Source organism: Galeopterus variegatus, unplaced genomic scaffold (assembly GCF_000696425.1).
Source record: "Galeopterus variegatus unplaced genomic scaffold, G_variegatus-3.0.2 Scaffold3133, whole genome shotgun sequence".
Taxonomy (NCBI): domain Eukaryota; kingdom Metazoa; phylum Chordata; class Mammalia; order Dermoptera; family Cynocephalidae; genus Galeopterus; species Galeopterus variegatus.
The window spans coordinates 74486-92922 of NW_007729244.1; the positions used below are offsets into that span (position 1 = coordinate 74486).

Consider the following 18437-nt stretch of genomic DNA (forward strand, 5'->3'; position numbering starts at 1 on the left):
TAAACTCGAGAGAAAATTGTTAATAAAATTAGTAATCTTAACTGCTTCCTTCAGGACCTTCCGATGTGAAACTGGGCATTTTTCTGGGGGTGTGGTAGTAAAAAATACAGCTGGGGGCTGCTCAGTAGATTCGCACTGAGGCACCAGTGGTTTTACCCACACTGCTTTTGTGCCATGTGTACAACTCTCAGCACGATGAAAGAAGCAAATAACATCTCTTAGCCTTATTGCAAAAATGCATGTGGCCTTGGGGTCTGCCTAAAGGGTCTTGGGCCTCCAAGGGTCTGTAGATCACACTTTTATAACTACTGGTATATAGATAGTAGTAATAGTTCACCTTTATGAAGCCCACAGTATGTGCCAGCCATGGTTATATGCATTAATTATGTTAATTCTCGGATGTAAAGTTATCTGGAGAGCCTACCACATTCCAGGAAATGCATTCTTTCTAACCCCTCAGCCCTGGTACATTTTGAGTGCTCTGTTGCTTGTGCATGGGAGCTAATTAAAATCTGAGGAATTTTCAATAGCTTTGCTCCTAGAGGTATAAGGCTCCATTTTCTCAGTCCCAAACGTGTTTAGATCTTCAGAGATTCATTGATTCAGCTCAGGTTTGCTTGGTGGGTGCTGCATCTCTATCATATTAGACCACAAAATTTGCTCTTGAGAATGCCCCCTCCCTATCCCACAATTTTCTTCTCACTTGCAGGACCTTGGTCTCACAGTTTGGAACCCTGTCCAACACAAATGACCTACAGGTCACACCTTCCACTGAATTACATCTGCCCGCCAGTAACACAATGATGATGAGTCTTGTTTTCTCCTTTTCTGGCAGGACCTGGGGCCATACTGTGCCTTAGCTTGGTCACACAGCTATACTTACTTATTCCATTATCTTATACTTGCCTTAAAAGCTCGCTGGACAAAGAGCTGGGCTGGGGGCCTTCTCTTGCCCTTGCTTTCCCATTTGCCCTCTAGTGAGTGTTTTCTTGTGCATGTTTCATTCTCTAGGCCATAAAAGTTGATTTGAATTTTTGAGTCAGTGAGAGGCTAAGATCTCACCCAAATCCTCAATTAATCTGAAAGCCAGACTAAGGAAAAGCTAATATTTACTTGGTTTCATTATGACTCTAAAATTCCCTGTTGAATACAGGATGGTCCTTGAGCTAATTAACCATGCTGTCTGGATCTGATTGTTGCTTTTCCTGTGTGGCAAGGACCGTGATGATATGTATTATCTCTGCTGAGAATTTGGTTGTTAGTGGTGAGATCTATAATTCTTTCAAGCCAAGGTATAGGCTTCAGAGAAACTTGTACTTACAGGACTAGAAAAACTTACGTTGGGTCCAAGAGTCTCTATGTTTTTGTCTTGCTTTCATTCTTACTGTGAATGTTAACTAGAAGACACAGAAACTTTTACATTTGGCTGCCGAGGAACCAAGTTTCTTGAGAGGAGCCCAGCTTAACCCATAAATAACTTTTCTCCCTAGAGGTTACAAATATTATCTAAACTAACAGATATTAGTCAGCAGTCCCTGCCTAGTGATATCTCTTTGAAACACCTTTTAACTGTGCTTGTCTCTGACTTGGGTATCCTTTTTTTAAGTTTTTCAGCTCATGTCTCCCGTCTGAACCTAAAACACCCACAGGGTTGATAGACATAGCAGTAAGTTAAATTAATCCTTTACATCTAGATCTCTTTTAAAGCTTTGGTAAATGAGTTCTATTTTTATATCCTCATGATGAGCCAAGTCTATGTAAAACAAACATCTGCCATATATAGTGATATGGAGTAGAAAAACTCAACTATTAAAGATGACACAGGCTACCAAAAGCGCAGATCTGAGTTTATTGCCAGTTCTTTTTTACTGATTCACTGCGTGACCCCCATCATCCCCTTATCTCTGCCTTTATCACCAGGTCTGAATTAAGGATCTTAGTACCATCTATATCTTGCAGGAATGTGATAGGCAATTCCAGACTTGGATGCAAGTACGATTTAAGGGTAGCATTTCTCGCCTCCGTCATGGCATCTTCTGGAAGTGTGTATGCCATGGGGAGGGGTGAGCAGCGCCTTCCCATCCGTTCCAGGAGGGTCCCTTCCACTGTGTTCTCCTGCTCAGAACTGCCTCTTGCTTCTGATCATCTTCCTACACCAACACCAATCAGCAATTTTCAGGAGCCATTTAGAACAAGCTCTGAAGGTCCCACAGCTGGCTTGAGTCCCACTTCAATGATCTTTCCTTTACTTGGACAGCTAGTGGCATTTCTGTGTAACCAGTAGGAGCCCTAATAAATTCTGAGTTCAAAGTCATAGTAGTTTCTTTCTCTTAGTGCTTCTGAAAACAGGCCCCAATGCAGTGGAAGTTGACTCCTGCCAAAGATCCACAGCAAAGAAGTCAGTCCGTGGGTGATGGTTAGATGTCCAATTACAAAGCCTCTAGACCTGACAGACTGTTCTCAGTCCACTTCTAGTGTATGTTTATGTTTATGTCATCTAGAACATCATTTATAATTCTTGAATCAGTGGCTTGACTTAATCAGTTCATGGTATGTGATGTCTTTAAAACACTTGGAGATAATCTATAGCCCTCCATATCCACAGGTTCCATGTCCACAGATTCAACTAACCATGGATTGAAAATATTTTTTAAAAAAATCCAATAATACAGCAAAAAAAAAAAAAATACAAATTTTTAAAATACAGTATGACAACTATTTACATAGCATTTACATTTATTAGGTATTATAAGTAATCTAGAGCTGATTTAAAGTATGCTGGAGTATGTACATAGGTTATATGCAAATACATCATTTTATATAAGGGACTTGAGCATCCTCAGATTTTGGTATCCACAAAGGGTCCTGGAATCGATCCCCTGAGGATACCAAAGGATGACTATATTGATTATTCTATTTACAGCATCAATTCAAACATTATTTAATCAAAATAAACCTTTAGCAACCTCAATTTCTTATAGTATGGCTGGCATATTTGTCTTTTGATAATATATTCTACTTCAATGCATGATATAACCCATCCTTAAAATAAGAATTTTTTAATCTCAGCTAACTGACGATGTGTCTTATAGTTGAACAACGTGGCTGAGATGCTCAGCTCTCCCTAAGCTATGGCAGCCACAGTACTGGTCCCTCCTCTTGTCCTTCCAGCAACACTGAAGGAGCTCATCTCACAGACCATGATCCGCTGGGCCCAGGAAGACCAGATCCAAGATGCAGAGCTGGTTAGGATTATGTTCAACCTCCTCCGGAGACAATACGATAGCATTGGGGAGCTGCTGCAGGCGCTGAGGAAGACCTACACCATCAGCCAGGCCTCCGTGAGTGATACCATCAACCTGCTGGCTGCCCTGGGCCAGATTCGCTCCCTCCTTAGCGTCAGGATGGGCAAGGAAGAGGAGCTGCTCATGATCAATGGGCTGGGGTAGGTCATTCGTGGTTATGTGCGAGTCTCTCTAGAGAGCTGCAAGTGGGAAAACTGGTTTACCTTGATATATGGATATTCTGAAATCAAATCACAAAAAATCTTCATGTGCCTTGATCTTGATTTCACTCCTTGAGGGATTATATCTTTGCCAGATAAGTCACCTTTGTAACTTGAGAGACCAGACTACCTGATGCTCATGGTGAAGGGGCATTGCCAAAAGAAGTGTGGAGGAGTCCTGGAGAAAAGCATTTATTTAGTTTGGATCTTATGAAAATAGCCCCAGGGAGTCCATGAAAAAAATTGGGACAATGTGTTCAATGCAAGACAGAAACAATTTGAGCACTTGAGCTTTTGACTACAAATCTTCTGAGAGTTCTCTCTGAAAAATGACACCTAATCCTTCCCTTTTCTCAGAACTAACTTATAGAATTGTTTTTTGTTAGTTCTGTGAGATACTTTTACATAGCAATAGTTCATGACTCTCCATTAGAAACCATGTAGTCAGAAAGATTCACAGCATTTTAGACATCAAAGGATTTAATTTAATTATGTAGTGTAGCACTAACGTTTTGCAGATGAGAAAACCAATGCCCAGAAAGGTTCACTAATCAGCTCACAATTTACTTGGTCAAAATCAAGAACTGGAACTACAGACTTCCTTTTATTCAACATTCCATCCCACCACCCCTGAGCGAGCAAATCACAGGAGCATCTTCAAGGTCCAGGAAAGGAACTTTGAGAATCTGTGGGGACGGGGGCGAGGGATGCATGCATTCCTGAAACTATTTCCAAAGAGAAATCTTATAATAAAAACAGAGATGCTTTTATGCAAAGAGAGAAAAGCTACAGAATTAGTCTCTCCCCGTCCTTCACAGTAGACATATCAGCAGTAAAAACAAGTGTTTGCAGGTGATTCTCCTGCAGCCCTCAGGGAAAGGGGAGTGGGCAGAGGTGGGCAAAAAGTAACCACCCAGCAAGGGAGTAAACAGCCAATTAATAGGTTCTTTGTATATTTTGATTTGCCTGTAGATTTATTATGTGAATTTACCTTGGATGACTTAAAGACATAATTGTTCTTACATGTTAATGTCATTGGCTTTTAAAGACTGGTGTCCAAAAACTTCATAGATATCTTACATAAAATTCCCTTAAGAAAAGGATACAGCCCTATTGCTAAGAAAACTAAAGTACAGAGTGACATAGATTTAGGGATAAGAGAAGAAAAAAAAATAGAAGGGGCTGAGTACATGGATAAAGAGAGATTCTGTGATCTGGGCTGTCTCAAACACTGTTACAGACAAAAAGGACCAAGGGACAACTGTTTAAAACAGAGAAATGTTTCGCAGAGAGACAGCAAGTCCTTAGACATAAAGTACAAAGTATTCCTATCTGCTAAAAACAGCACTCCACCACCCCACATATACTTCAGCTGACCTAGTGCCTTCTTACTGTCTTTTCAGCCTGTCACTTTTACATTACTTCACACCCCGTGTGTTTGTGTGTTCTCACCCCTGAATTTTCATAGCATAGAAATTAGCCAGTGCTGAAGTCTCTCTCTGATCCTTATCCTAGGGACATAATGAACAACAAGGTGTTTTACCAACATCCTAACCTCATGAGAGTCCTTGGCATGCATGAGACGGTGATGGAAGTGATGGTGAACGTGTTGGGGACAGAGAAGTCCCAGGTAATGCCATAAGGAGAACTCAGCTAGAACTTGACCCTTGGGACAAGGCACAGGAGATGACCTTTTCAGAGCCAGATGGCTGGTGTGCCTTGCCTCAGTTACTCTTCCCAGAGAGAGGGAGGGACACTTACAGTGCCAAAAGGAGCCCAGAGAGGGGACGATGCTGCTGGATGGAACCCTTCCGTGTGAGAGCTCTGGCTCTTGAAGCCTGGGGGCTTTTCTCGCTCATTCCATGGGGCAGTTTACTTCCCATACTCAGCAGTCCTCCTGTTTCCAAGATGCAATAACTCCAGGTTCCACTTCTGAGCCTAGTGTGCTTTGTGCTGAGTCCAGAGAAGGCTCTTCTAAAGGAGAATGAGATCTTTCTAGTGACCTGGCAGTGTTCCCTCGGGAATGTTCATGTTTCCTCTGTCAGTCAGCTGGCTCCTGACACAGCCGGGTTTCCTTGCCAGCTCCCCCGCAAGGAACCTGCTGTCGGGGAGCTCCTGTTGGCAAGGGGAGAGGACTGTGAGGATGGGACACAGCTGAGCGTTTATCCCAATGCATCTGGGGTCCTCCTCAGAGTTAAGTGGCTTCCAAAGATAGTAGATGGGATATGGTTTTGAATGCTGGAAATCGCAGCAGAGTGCCAGGATCCTAGGAATGAATGGTTTCCAAAGCAGTTTCACCAAGTGTTGGCGGGTGGGGATATGAAGGAAGACTGAAGCAAAGCTCACATTCCTCTCTGGCTTCCTTCTGATCTCTTGGGAAAGTGGAATCTCTCCAGAACATCTCTGAGCAAATGTCTGCATGCCTCAGCAAGCAGGTATACTGGAGGTTTCAGAACTTTATTTCTTAGAGCATCCTTTATGATTCTAAAGGGGGAAATCAAGGTCTTCTTAGGATCCTGAGCAAGGTTAACACGGACATTTTTTATTGAGCATTGTAAATAAAATAAGACATGGTCTGGACTGGAGATGCTAATTACTTTGTTAAGCAGAGAAGCCAAGTATAATCTCCATGCTAAATTGTTTGAATCAGATTATGAGCACTATAGGAACCCACAGGAGAGCAATTAATCAAGGACAAAAGTAATTGGAAAAGGCTCACAGAAACAGAGGGTGATGCTCTTCGGGCTTCCTAACTGCAGGGGCCAGGCTTGAGCCAGGGACTTGGAGGGCCTTTTTAGTCTGTGATCCTCCATCTCCCTTTATGATACTTCCCATCAGAGTTCTGTCCACTCCCTTCCTGGTTGGAAACAACAGCAGTCTGGTGCAGGGTCATGCAATTTCACATGACATCCAAGAATGACAAAAATTCTTGTCTGACATTCAGTTCCTTTGGAGGAAAGATATTTCAGGAATTATAAATAGCTCCCAATATTTTTGGAAACCTCTTCTTAGGTGTCCTCTACTGTTTGTCTGTCCTGTGAATACATCTTGGCAAAAACTGGAAGTAAGGAGAAAATTCATTTTTCAAACTGTTCACGGCTTACAAGAGTTCACCAACCTAAGACTCTTTGAGGTCAGACTTCTCAGAAACGCCTCATGACAGATTCTGTTCTCTGACACTTTCTACTTCTCCTTCCAGATTGCTTTCCCAAAGATGGTTGCTAGCTGCTGCCGCTTCCTTTGCTATTTCTGTCGAATTAGCCGGCAAAATCAGAAGGCCATGTTTGAGCATCTGAGTTACCTGCTGGAGAATAGCAGTGTTGGCCTAGGTATATACGTCATGTTATAACTCCCACATGTGGACTTGGAGGTTACAGTCCCACTACTGACCACTTAGGAGATAAAAGGAAAGAGCCACATGTGTGCTAGGTATTTTTGAATACTAGAAGGGACCCTGCCTACTCTAAAAATAAGTGAAATAATGATACCATGTCTATGTTCTCCAACCAAATAGAGATGCTGCTACCAGCCAGCATTGGTGACAGATTTGTGTTGGCATAGTCATATAATTTTACCTCATCTCTCTTGGGAGTAGCCTTTGGTTTTTGCAATGCCCCCTGTGATTATGGATATAATCTGGGGACACAGGTCCTCCCAGCACACTCAGCAGACCAGAGAGCAGTGCTAATGAGACCAAGGTCATGGATCCAATCCCTTCATGTCAGGCTGGCTTCAGGCTGCACACCTGTCCCATCAGCCAACCAACAAGTGCTTTCCTTAGCTGCAGGATAGACTGGCCAAGAGCAACTATGGATAAACAGTGTAAATCCATCACCACCACCAGAAAAACAACTTAGTGCACATGCTTTGCTCACTTTTCTGGATATAAACCACATGAATCTGAGGAATACACAATACATGCACTTGAAATCTGAAATCTAGATTTCTTTATCAAATGCAACCTCAGGCTACTAACCTTTTGTAAAATGCCACTTGAAGTTTTTCTTAATTTTAACCTAAGAGCCAAACAAACTAAGAAAAATAAAAATCAGCATTGGTGACCTGAGGTAGCTATATGAGTTAATGTTCTTTGAGGCCATTTTTAAACTCCAGGTAGAGTCCTTTGGCCTTAGTTGGTCAAGTGACATCTGAGTCTTTTGAATGATCACCAAATAGGGGCCCCAAGAAGTTTTATGTTGGAAAAGCACCTGAAAATACATGATCCCAGCTGATCCTGTGAACTGATTTTCTGTTAATCCATATTCACAGTCAGTAATGAGTATGGGGAGAAAGGATAGAAAATCTTAAATCGGGTGGATTGCCCATTGCAGAACAGCGATGTGAGCCAGGTTTCAGTGTGTTTGGTGCCCTCTCCTGTCTACTTCTGTGCACTGCAGTCTCAGCTCAGTGCTGGATGGCCTCTGCCCCTTTCTCGCTCCTTCTCTCCTTCTCTCCTTCCCCAGCCTCCCCATCGATGAGGGGGTCCACCCCACTGGATGTGGCAGCTTCCTCCGTGATGGATAACAACGAGTTAGCTCTGAGCTTAGAGGAACCAGACCTCGAGAAGGTAACTGAGCTTGAGGGGTCATTGTGGTGGTCTCTTCTGCCTGTAGTGCAGCCAAACCAAGGAAAAGGAGACCAAAGTCTGGGTTTCCATCAGGGCATCTTCATCTTGGTGAGCTTATGGTGAAAATGTGGTAGAATGTGAGTAACTGGCAGCAGCACAATATTATGACCAAAGGATCTCCTGTGGGCAAGGATAGTCAACTCCATAGACAAGAATATGTGGACATTTGTGTTCTTTGTATGTGGAGGCCCATATTCATTGGTCTACATGGGCAATCACCAGATACAACAGGAAATTATATCATCAGTGTCCTTTTCATGTACAAATGAGACAAAACTGAGCTGCCCACTGTTGGGATTGTCAGTCAAGCTCCTGGCACTTATTTTAATGGCCAGTGAAATGCTCTGCACCTGTATCCTTGAAAATTCTGCCTAATTTTGGCCCCTATTGATGTTTTCCTGATGTTTTTAAGACAAACTTAAATTTGAGCTCCAAGCAGAATAGAGTACCCTTACTGGTTTAAGAAGGAAAAAGTGTGATAATAGAATCTTACTGAGTTTTGCCCTAGATTTATTATTCTTAAAAATAACTTGAGTGTTTGACATCAGCCAATACATGATTCATTTAACAAACATTTATTAAGCACCTACTATGTGCTTGACCCTGGGGATTAAAAAATGAAAACGACATCATTCCTGACTTTGATAATTTTGCAGCACAGTGGATTCTCCTCTTCTCTCCATATAAAAAGCTAAATTATGATAACAAATGCATTTTATTTTTATTTTTTTTATTTTTATTTTTATTTTTTTGTCTTTTGTCTTTTTCCGTGTCCGGCAATGGATCGCAACCCTCAGTGTTGCCCCCGTACCGGACCGGGGACCGGCAATGGGATTGCAACCCTCGGTGTTGCTCCCGCACCTCGCTCAGCCAGTGAGCGGGAACCGGTCTGTATGTGGGATCCGAACCCTCGGGCGGGAGCGCAGCCGTGCTTCCCAAGCGGCACACTATCCAGTGCACCACCGGGCCGGCCCAACAAATGCATTTTAAACAAAAATCTATTTGCCAGGCTTTTTGTCTGACACTTGCTGAAAAGTTGACAGAATCTAAAATCCTGTACAAGATCCCAGCACTGAGATCTTGTGATAAGTGTTGGGTAACCTGGAAGCAAAGAGAACACTACCAAACCTAGTCCATACTGGGCTGTGGCCTCTTTTCTGAACATCCCAATCCTAACATCTTGGCTTTTGACTTTGGACAGCTGTCATTGATGCAGAACTTGAGCAGGGGCCCCTGGTTACTCAAGGACCCACTAAGAGTCAGTCAGTGACTGAATGTTTTGGCCTTGCAATTCCTTGCCACATGAACATGGATATCCCACATGGGCCATTCTCTCTCTCCATTCTTATCTCCCAGAGGCACCCTGGCTAGGCTTATTCTTAAACAGCAGTGCCCTCTTGCCAGAACAAGAAAAACCTGGGAACTGACATGGTGTGTGCCTACATAACAATGATCATCAATCTTGTTGATTACTTGGAAACAAAAATATATCAGAGGTTCTCCTTACAAATTTTGCAGACCTCCCAGCTATCTCATAAAAAAACTTGGGCATTTCTTTTCTTTCTTTTTTTTTTTTTTTTTTTGCCTTTATGTGTATGGCTTATTTTTTTATTACAATTTTTTTATTATGGTAAAATACACATAATACAAAATTTATCATCTTAATCATTTTTAAGTGTGCAGTTCAGTGGTATTAAATACTTTCATGATGGTTTTGGAACCATCATCTCCATAACTCTTTTCATCTTGTAAAACTGAAACTCTATACCCATTTAAAAACAGCTCCCCATTCCCCCATCCCCCAGCCCCTGGTAACCACCATTCTACTTTCTGTCTCTATGGTTTTTACTACTATAACCACCTCATGTAAGTGCAATATGTAGTATTTGTCTTTTCATGATTGGCTTATTTCACTTAGCATATTTTCTTAAGATTCATCCGTGTTGTAGTATATGCTAGAATTTCCTTCCTTTTTAAGGCTGAATATTTCATTGTGTGTATGTAGCATGTTTTGCTTATCCATTCATTTATCAATGGACCTTTGGGTTACTTCCACATTTTAGCTACTGTGAATAATCTGCTGTGAATACGGGTGTGCAAATACCTCTTCAAGATGCTATTTTTCATTCTTTGGGATATATACCCAGAAGAACTGCTGGATCATATGGTAGTTCTATTTTTAATTTTTTGAGTAACCACCATACTGTTTTCCACAGCAGCTGTACCATTTTACGTTCCCACCAACGGTGCACAGGTGTTCTAATTTCTCCATGTCCTCACCAACGCTTGTTATTTTCTGGGTTTGGGTTTTGGTTTTTTTATAGTAGCTGTCCTAACAGGTGTGAGTGGACACTTACTTTTGTGCTGTTCTTGCCAGGTGGTCACCTACTTGGCAGGCTGTGGCCTACAGAGCTGCCCCATGCTTCTAGCCAAAGGATACCCTGACATTGGCTGGAACCCCATTGAAGGGGAACGCTACCTGTCCTTCCTGAGGTTTGCCGTCTTCGTGAACAGTGAGTCCCATGTTTTCCATGCCTTTCAGACACGGGATGGCATAATCATGGATACACAGAAGGAAAAGGGGATCCTTTCCATTGCTTCTTATCCATAAATATGACAGATTCTGCAGGTATCTGGCTGGCAAGAGAAATCTCAGGATGAATCAGACCAGACAAGGATCAAGAGTAGAGTCCACTGGGCAGAGCACTGAGCTCCCGGCCTAGATCCAGCAAGAAATTCACTGCAGAGGTTTGGCCTCCTCACCTCTGTGCCACTTCTCCTATCAGTAAAACAGGGGCCTTATTAATATCGATGTTAATACCTCACTTATTTCACATGTGCCTCCAGATCCTTAGACTACCGTATGAATGGATGGATGGATGAGTGAGTAAATGAATAAAATCAAGAATATCTGAATAGCTGTGAATGGTAATTAAACTCCCAGGAGGAAAAAAATATTGCTATAGCAATCAGAAATATTATTATTCCTAATACAAGTCACGTCCCATTTGTAGTGAATTCCATCTCTACCAAAACTCATTTATTGTCCCAGAATAATGTACTGAATATTGTATGAAATAGGTGGGCTAAATGCCAAGATGAAAGGTTTAGTATTTATTTGGTACATGGAGAACTGAGAAACCTTTTTAACAGAAGAGAGACTCGTGGGTACCACTGACAGGTTCTGTTCTCAGGTTGGAATAATGAGTTTCTGAGTTATAACAGTGGTGGTAGGAATGGACTGGAGGAGATGTGTTTGAAAGAAGGTACAGAGACAGAATTTAAGTGACTGGGTGGTGATAGTGATGATGATGGCTGAGCCTGGGTATATTGAAAGAAAAAGAACAGAGGTCACATTAAAGCTTAAAGATTTGAGAGTAGGGAGAGAAGAAATAATGATGTCAGAAGGAGAAAATGGGTTGGGATGGAAGAAAATAGGTTTAGTTTAGATCAGACTACATTGATTTCACAGTGTGCGACAACAGAGATGCCCCTAACTGTGTTTATAGGATAGAGACCAGTCAGTCAGCAGATTGGAACTGGGTAGATGTGCAGACCATCTGGAGCTGAGACGGTTGACAGTAGATTGTCACAGGGGAGAGCATGAAAAGAGAAATATGGACAGTGTGAAAAATAAAAGAATAGTTCTTTTTTTTTTTTTTTTTTTCCTTTTTGTCTTTCTTCGTGACTGGCAACGGGATCGCAACCCTCGGTGTCTCACCCGCACCGCGCTCAACCAGTGAGCGGACCGGTCTCTATATGGGATCCGAACCCTTGATGGGAGCGCCGCTGCGCTTCCAAGCGCCACACTCCACCGAGTGCGCCACCGGGCCGGCCCTAAAAGAATATTTCTAAATACCTACATTTGGAAGAAGAGTTTGAGCTGGAGAATGGAGTACCTTGGGTTCAAATCTGGCTCTCTCACTTCCTAGTCATGTGAATTTAAGCAAGTTAGTAAAACTCTCCCAGCCTCAGTTCTTTTTTTACATGTAAAACAGAGATAATAATAATATGAAGGAGCTTTAAAATGTTCATGGAAAGATTGGTATTATCTTTTAATTTTATTTTTCTGTGAACTTTTTGAAGTACCTCACAGAGTTGTTGTGAGGCTTACATGAAATAATCCATGGAAAACTAAGACAAGCACAGTGCCGGAAATATAATGAGTCTGTAGTCATGGTAGTTACCATTGTTGTTCACGATCCTTATGAGAGTGTTGGGACATTTGAAATTAGAAGACTCTAATAAGTAGATTCTTTAGGATCTCAAAGCCCTTTGTAAGTCCTTATGTCGAAAAGGACTTTCTGGCTACTTTTATAGCCTCTGCTCAATAATGAAAGACAAAAGTGATGTAATAGGTCATGGTAGATGATGGGGTGTTTATGGTGGGTGATGGTGAGTGAGAGTGGAGGTTCTGCTAGTGGATGGTGAAGGACGATGATAGTGCTGTTGGGATATGATGGTTGGGTCGTGGTCCCAGTGCGTTGTGGGGGTGATCCGGGTGGGTGGTGGTCACAGTGGGTGGTGACACTGATAAGACCTAATAGTTATTGAGCATTTGCCACATGCCAGGCACTGTTCACGTGTATTAACTAACTTAAATTATACAACAATCTAGTTAGGTAGTATTTTAGACTGTCTGGGCTGCTGTAACAGAATACCGTAGACTGGGTAGCTTATAAACAACAGAAATTTATTTCTCACCTTTCTGAATGCTAGCAAGCCCAAGATAAAGCACCAGCAGATTTGGTGTCTGGTGAGGTTTCATGGTTCAGAGATGGCGCCTTCTCACTGTCTCTCACGCCGTAGAAGGTGCAAAGCAGCTTTCTAGGGCCTCTTTTCTAAGGGCACAAATACTATTCATGAGGGCTCTAACCAACAGCCCCACCTCCTAAAACCATCGCCTTGGGGGTTAGGACTTCAACATGCAAATTTTGGGAGAATACAACATTCAGACCATAGCAGGTAAGTACAATCATCTTCATCGTTTTATAGATGAAGATCTTGAAGCTTAGGGAAATTTAAACACCTTGCACAGAGTCACACAGCCAGGAGAAAGTAAAGCCAGGATTTGAACAGAAGCAACTGGGCTTTACAGGCTGAATTTTACTCAAACCACTGTACAGTATTGCCTTCCTGTCATTAGGGAAGGAGGAAGGAGAAACAGCATTTTCTGCTTTGAGCCTATCAAAAATTGTGGCATTATTTAATTACTTTTTGGTGCTAATGTTTAAAAAAATATATAAGCCAAATCAAAAGCTTTTGCTACATCAAGTAATAGAATTGGAAAATTCTTTCTATTATATTACTAGCATCTCTTAATGTTTGCATTAAATCTTCTTAAACAAGATTTGTCTTTGGGCCGGCCCGTGGTTCACTCGGGAGAGTGCAGTGCTGATAACACCAAGGCCCCGGGTTCGGATCCCATATAGGGATGGCCGGTTCGCTCACTGGCTGAGCGTGGTGCTGACAACACCAAGTCAAGGGTTAAGATCCCCTTACCAGTCATCTTTTTGGAAAAAAAAAAAAAAAAAGATCTGTCTTTAAAAGAACTTATTAAAGCATGTAATTTTCTCCACTTTATTTTTATTAGCTTGCCGAGAAGCCTTGGGTTGTGTTTAACTCTGGGAGTAATAAAGTCGAGAAGTTTCTATTACTCAGTAGTTGCAGACTTTGTAGCCAGACTAAACAAAGATGTGTCTGGGTGCCTGTGTTTCATTCCTGCCCTGTGTAGGTTCTGAGAAGGAAAAAATTTCCTACCAGTCCACAAAAAGAAGGGAAAAGTAATTCTGTGCTTTCTTGGAGTTCTTGGAGTGCTTCAGTGATACCTTCTCCAGGCTTTAAACTTAGCTGTGAGGAAACAATATCTCCTAGCTTTGCTGAGTCTGCTTTCCTAGCAGATTCATCATCAGTGGCCATAACTTGGACATCCATCATGTGACATGTAAAGAGGATATGAGGGGCTATGAGAAGTGATGAGATGTGCTCTAGAAGTTCTGCCATGAAGTCACTTGCAACTCAAAGCAGGAAGCAGAGCAAACTCAAGTAGAATTATCAGAAACATGCATGGAATAATTACTAAAAACTCTAGAATCAGCCACACCTACCTACGTAGTGACACATGTGACTATTGGCATGCCGAGAATGATGGTGTTTATTGGGATCTGGGATCTGGTGGAGTTAGGCTAGGAATGCATGGGAAGAAAAGTGTTGAACATCACCTTGAAGAAAGAAATGGACATAAATTAACGCAGTAGTGAAGGGAGAGCATGCTGGTGGGCCCTTGAGCTGGAAGACATACATCTTTTAGGGTCAAGAGTACAAAGTGGCATCTTAGCCTTGAAGGACATATGAGGTGGAGATGCTTAAGAATCATCTGGTTTATTTCTATCCACATATCCATGTTTCTAGTCACAAAGGATATATTAACCATTCTTCAGTGTGATTGGTACTAAAGACTAGGTAGGGATAGTTAGGACTAAAAGGTGTAAGATTTTGGTTTTGTTCTCAAGGTTACAATATAGTTGGAAAGATTCATCAAACTGTCAAAAAATTATCCAATGATAAAAGGCTTAAATAACAGTTTAAGACAAATATGAACAACTTTGCAATGTTGTACTCAGGAGACACTTCAGGCTAGGGTGGTAAGAGAAGGTAGAATATAAAGTACATTTGAGATGCAGCTAGCTGGGTTTGGGTACTTAACATCTGTGTTATACCTTCTGACCAATTATAAGGTATGCTGCTATAATAAAATACCCAAGACTGGTTAATTTGCAAAGAAAAGAAATTTATTTTTCATGGTTCTGGAGGGTGGGAAATCCAAGAAAATGCATCAGCAGGTTTGGTGTCTGGTGAGGGCTGCAGCCTTTGGAGGGTGGGAACATTGTGTCCTTACATGGCAGAATTGATGGAAGGGCAGGAAGGTCCTTCATGACTAAATTAGCTCTGAAAGGCCATACCTCTTAATACTGTTGTGTTAGGTGTTATGTTTCAACATGAATTTTGGAGGGGACACCATCTGTAAGGCTTGTACCATCTCTCCTACCCCACTTTCTCATTTTCCCACTGGACCTCCTCAAGTCTCTGTGCCTGAGAAGGGGAAGGAAATCCCTTATAGTGACAAGATTTCATCTGTAAAAACTCAAAGTGAAACAGCCCAGATGTAATTAGATAGTCAAAACAACACCAGTCATAGAAAATAAATTACTCAAAGAAGCCAATGGCAAACCAATGTCCAGAGCACCAAAATGAGGAAATCTGGCTGGGGTAAAAGGAGTTGACTCCTTTCTTTCAGCCTAAATGAATTGCTCAGCAGTTCTCCTCAAGGCCCCTGAGGGGTTCCTTTGGAGGTGCTGAGTGTCTTGGCAGTAGACCCAAATGTCCAGAATCCATATTATGTGGGCTTCATCAATCATTTCATCAATCAAAATAGTAAATGAAGCCTGATACCTAAATAAAACTATGGATTTAAGCTGAAATAGTAAAGCAGGGGGAAAAAAAACTAACAAGAAGCTCCTTCATCGATGTTATTTATACAAAATGGCAACATTAAGAGCCTGGTGCTCCTCACAAGTTGATTTTCAACTCAGTGAGAATGCCCATAATTAACAGATGGGTTCTATTCTATCAGAGCACACCTCAATTCTAACTCCAGGTCTCCGTTCACTCAGTTTCTTGTTTTGTTTTGTTTTGTTTCATTGAGACATAGTTGATTGTATATACCTGTGGGGTACAGAGTTGAATATCAGTACCTATGTACTGTATGTGTATTTCATGAAAAAGCCAAACGGACCCAAACTTTAGACATATGGGCCAAATTTTAGCATGATTTTGGTATTAAATACTGGTCTTCAAAATTTCTAGGCTACTGCCGTGCCAGTCCACCCTGTGCGATTCTATTCAGTCCCTTGGCTTCAAATTCCACGTGTATGTTGATGGTCCCCAAATGTACATTTCCAGCTTTATTCCTCTTCCCTGAGCCCCAGACTTGTATATCCAGGCTACCTACTTGATATTTCCACTTGTAGGTCTAATAAGCATCTCAAATTTTGTACATCTTAAAACTGAATTTGTAGTTATCATCTCAAACTTTTTCTTCCCCCAGGATTCCTGATCTCCTTAATTAACACCACCAACTTTTCAGACACTTAAACCAAACCTTTGGTGGCATCCCTGAATCAACATTTTCTCTTATGCCCATATTCAGTCCTTTGCCAAATTCTGCTGATTCAGCATCTAAAAGATCCCTGAAATCACCTGCTTCTCTCCATCTCTACTGGTCACATCCTACTCCAAGCTCTCAGTGTCTTCCACCTGGACTGCTGCAGTGGCATAGGAACTGAATTCCCTGCTTCTACTCTCACACCTATGCCAGTTTGCCTTACTATACAATAACTTCATAATCTCAGTTGCATAGAATAATAAGCATTTATTTCTTAAATATCTGAAAAATGGTTGGGAAGCTTTGCTGCAGGTCTGTGGGTCTGCTGGAGTGGTTCTGTTCTGTTTGTCTCATTTTTGTGTCCAGGATTGACTATTTTGTTCACTACCTGTACACTGTTCCAGGATTAGTCACTAGCATGCAGTATGCGCTCAATGAATGGTTGAATTAATGAGTAAATGGGCGAACAGTCCCTGGTTTGCTCTCTGTGCTTTCACAGGAGTTTACAGACACATCACCAGCTGGAAGTCCCTAAGGAGAAGATCCAGTGTCCTCACACTTGCAATTACTCGGTTCATACAAGTTGCCTGGAGTCATATCAAAGTTAGCATATACCAGAAAAAGCTATTGAGTCCTGGCCATCACCTCTACCTTGTTGTGATCCTCTAAATTAACTAAAGGAGAGCATCTCTAGACTCATTCATGACAGGCCCCAGTGTTTTCTCTTATTGCACTAGGACTTGCTTGGGGATATGTGCTTTTCCTTGTGACTACTGAAGTCTGAGGAAATGAACAACCCAGGCTCTTGTAAACAGAGGCTGATAATTGGTCTGGTAATGCAATATTGCATAGTCACCCTCAGTTTTCCAACCAATCATTTCAAGCCTCTATCTTGAGTCTCAATGAATTCTATTCACTTATCAGGAAATATTTTGTGAATGGCTTATTATATGCCAGATGTTAGCAAGACTCTTGAGCACACAGGGTTAGATAATTCAGACGTAAGGCCCTGTTTTTACAGAATACACAGTCTAATGAGAAAAGCAGACACAAAGGAAGAGTACAGGGTATTTGAGAAGACTAGGTCCTCTGGGGCTTCCACATTTAAGCTGTTCTTGAAGGATGGAGTGGAGTTACCTAATACAAAGATTTACATCAAGGGAATGAGAAGAAAGAGAGTGTTCCAGGCAAAGGAACTTTAAAACAGTAACTGTAGGTAGAAGACAGAAGTTAAGAAAAGTGATGGGCCAAAGATAAAATCGTCACATCCCTGGCCGGCCCGGTGGCGCACTGGATGGTGCGCCGCTTGGGAAGCGCGGCGGCGCTCCCGTCCGAGGGTTCGGATCCCACATACAGACCGGCTCCCGCTCACTGGCTGAGCGAGGCGTGGGAGCAACGCCGAGGCTTGCGATCCCGTTGCCGGTCCCCGGTCCGGTACGGGGGCAACACTGAGGGTTGCGATCCGTTGCCGGACACGGAAAAAAGACAAAAGACAAAAAAAAAAAATAATAAAATAAAATAAAATAAAAATCGTCACATCCCTACTAACTGTCCCTGCGGTGAGTATGACTGCTTTACCAGCGTGAAATGGGGAGAATCATTTCCACTTCCATCCAGCTGCTCAGGAATGTTGAAAAGAAGGTAGAAATATGAAGACCATGTTGAGAGCCTTTGAAGAAGGGCCCTGTGGACATTCCTGCTGTTATTAAGCTTATTGTCCATTCCAGAACTCGGGCCAAAACACTGTTGTAAGCCCTTGGGCAACACCCGTTTACCTCACATCTCTCTCTCCCGTGAAAAATGCCCTCGAGGTTAATATTCAGCTTCACCAGAGTGGATTTGGTTGGCAGTCAAGCTTGCTGAGCTACAGGTAATTAGGAAGAAAATGTCCTCTCTTCCAGTCGTGCTGTCTTCTCTACCTTATGAAGCCTTTGGAAATTCTTTTCCTTGGTCCCCTCCCTAATTAGCAGCAGTGGTCGCACTCCAGATCCTTCCTCTTGCAGGGCGTCCTCTGCATCCCCCACAGATGTACACAGTTCAGCAATCGAGGGACAGCTTCCTGTCGGTTGTAGGAGCCAACCTAGTTAGTTCTGAAGACCTGAGACTCAGAAAAAGTAAGGCTAATTGGGAAAAGGAATTTC

General features: G+C 42.1%; 1 protein-coding gene across 1 annotated transcript in view; it reads left to right on the forward strand.

Annotated features, from left to right (window-relative positions):
* The window catches only part of RYR3 (ryanodine receptor 3), a gene marked incomplete at its 5' end in the record, with an annotated part of 211225 nt that overhangs the window by 61015 nt on the left and 131773 nt on the right, over positions 1-18437 (forward strand). Inside the window, 5 exons of the mRNA XM_008584044.1 lie at positions 3172-3445; positions 5021-5135; positions 6705-6834; positions 7969-8072; positions 10510-10645. Of these exons, the coding sequence (XP_008582266.1) occupies positions 3172-3445; positions 5021-5135; positions 6705-6834; positions 7969-8072; positions 10510-10645 (759 nt within the window). The remainder of the gene's footprint in view (positions 1-3171; positions 3446-5020; positions 5136-6704; positions 6835-7968; positions 8073-10509; positions 10646-18437) is intronic.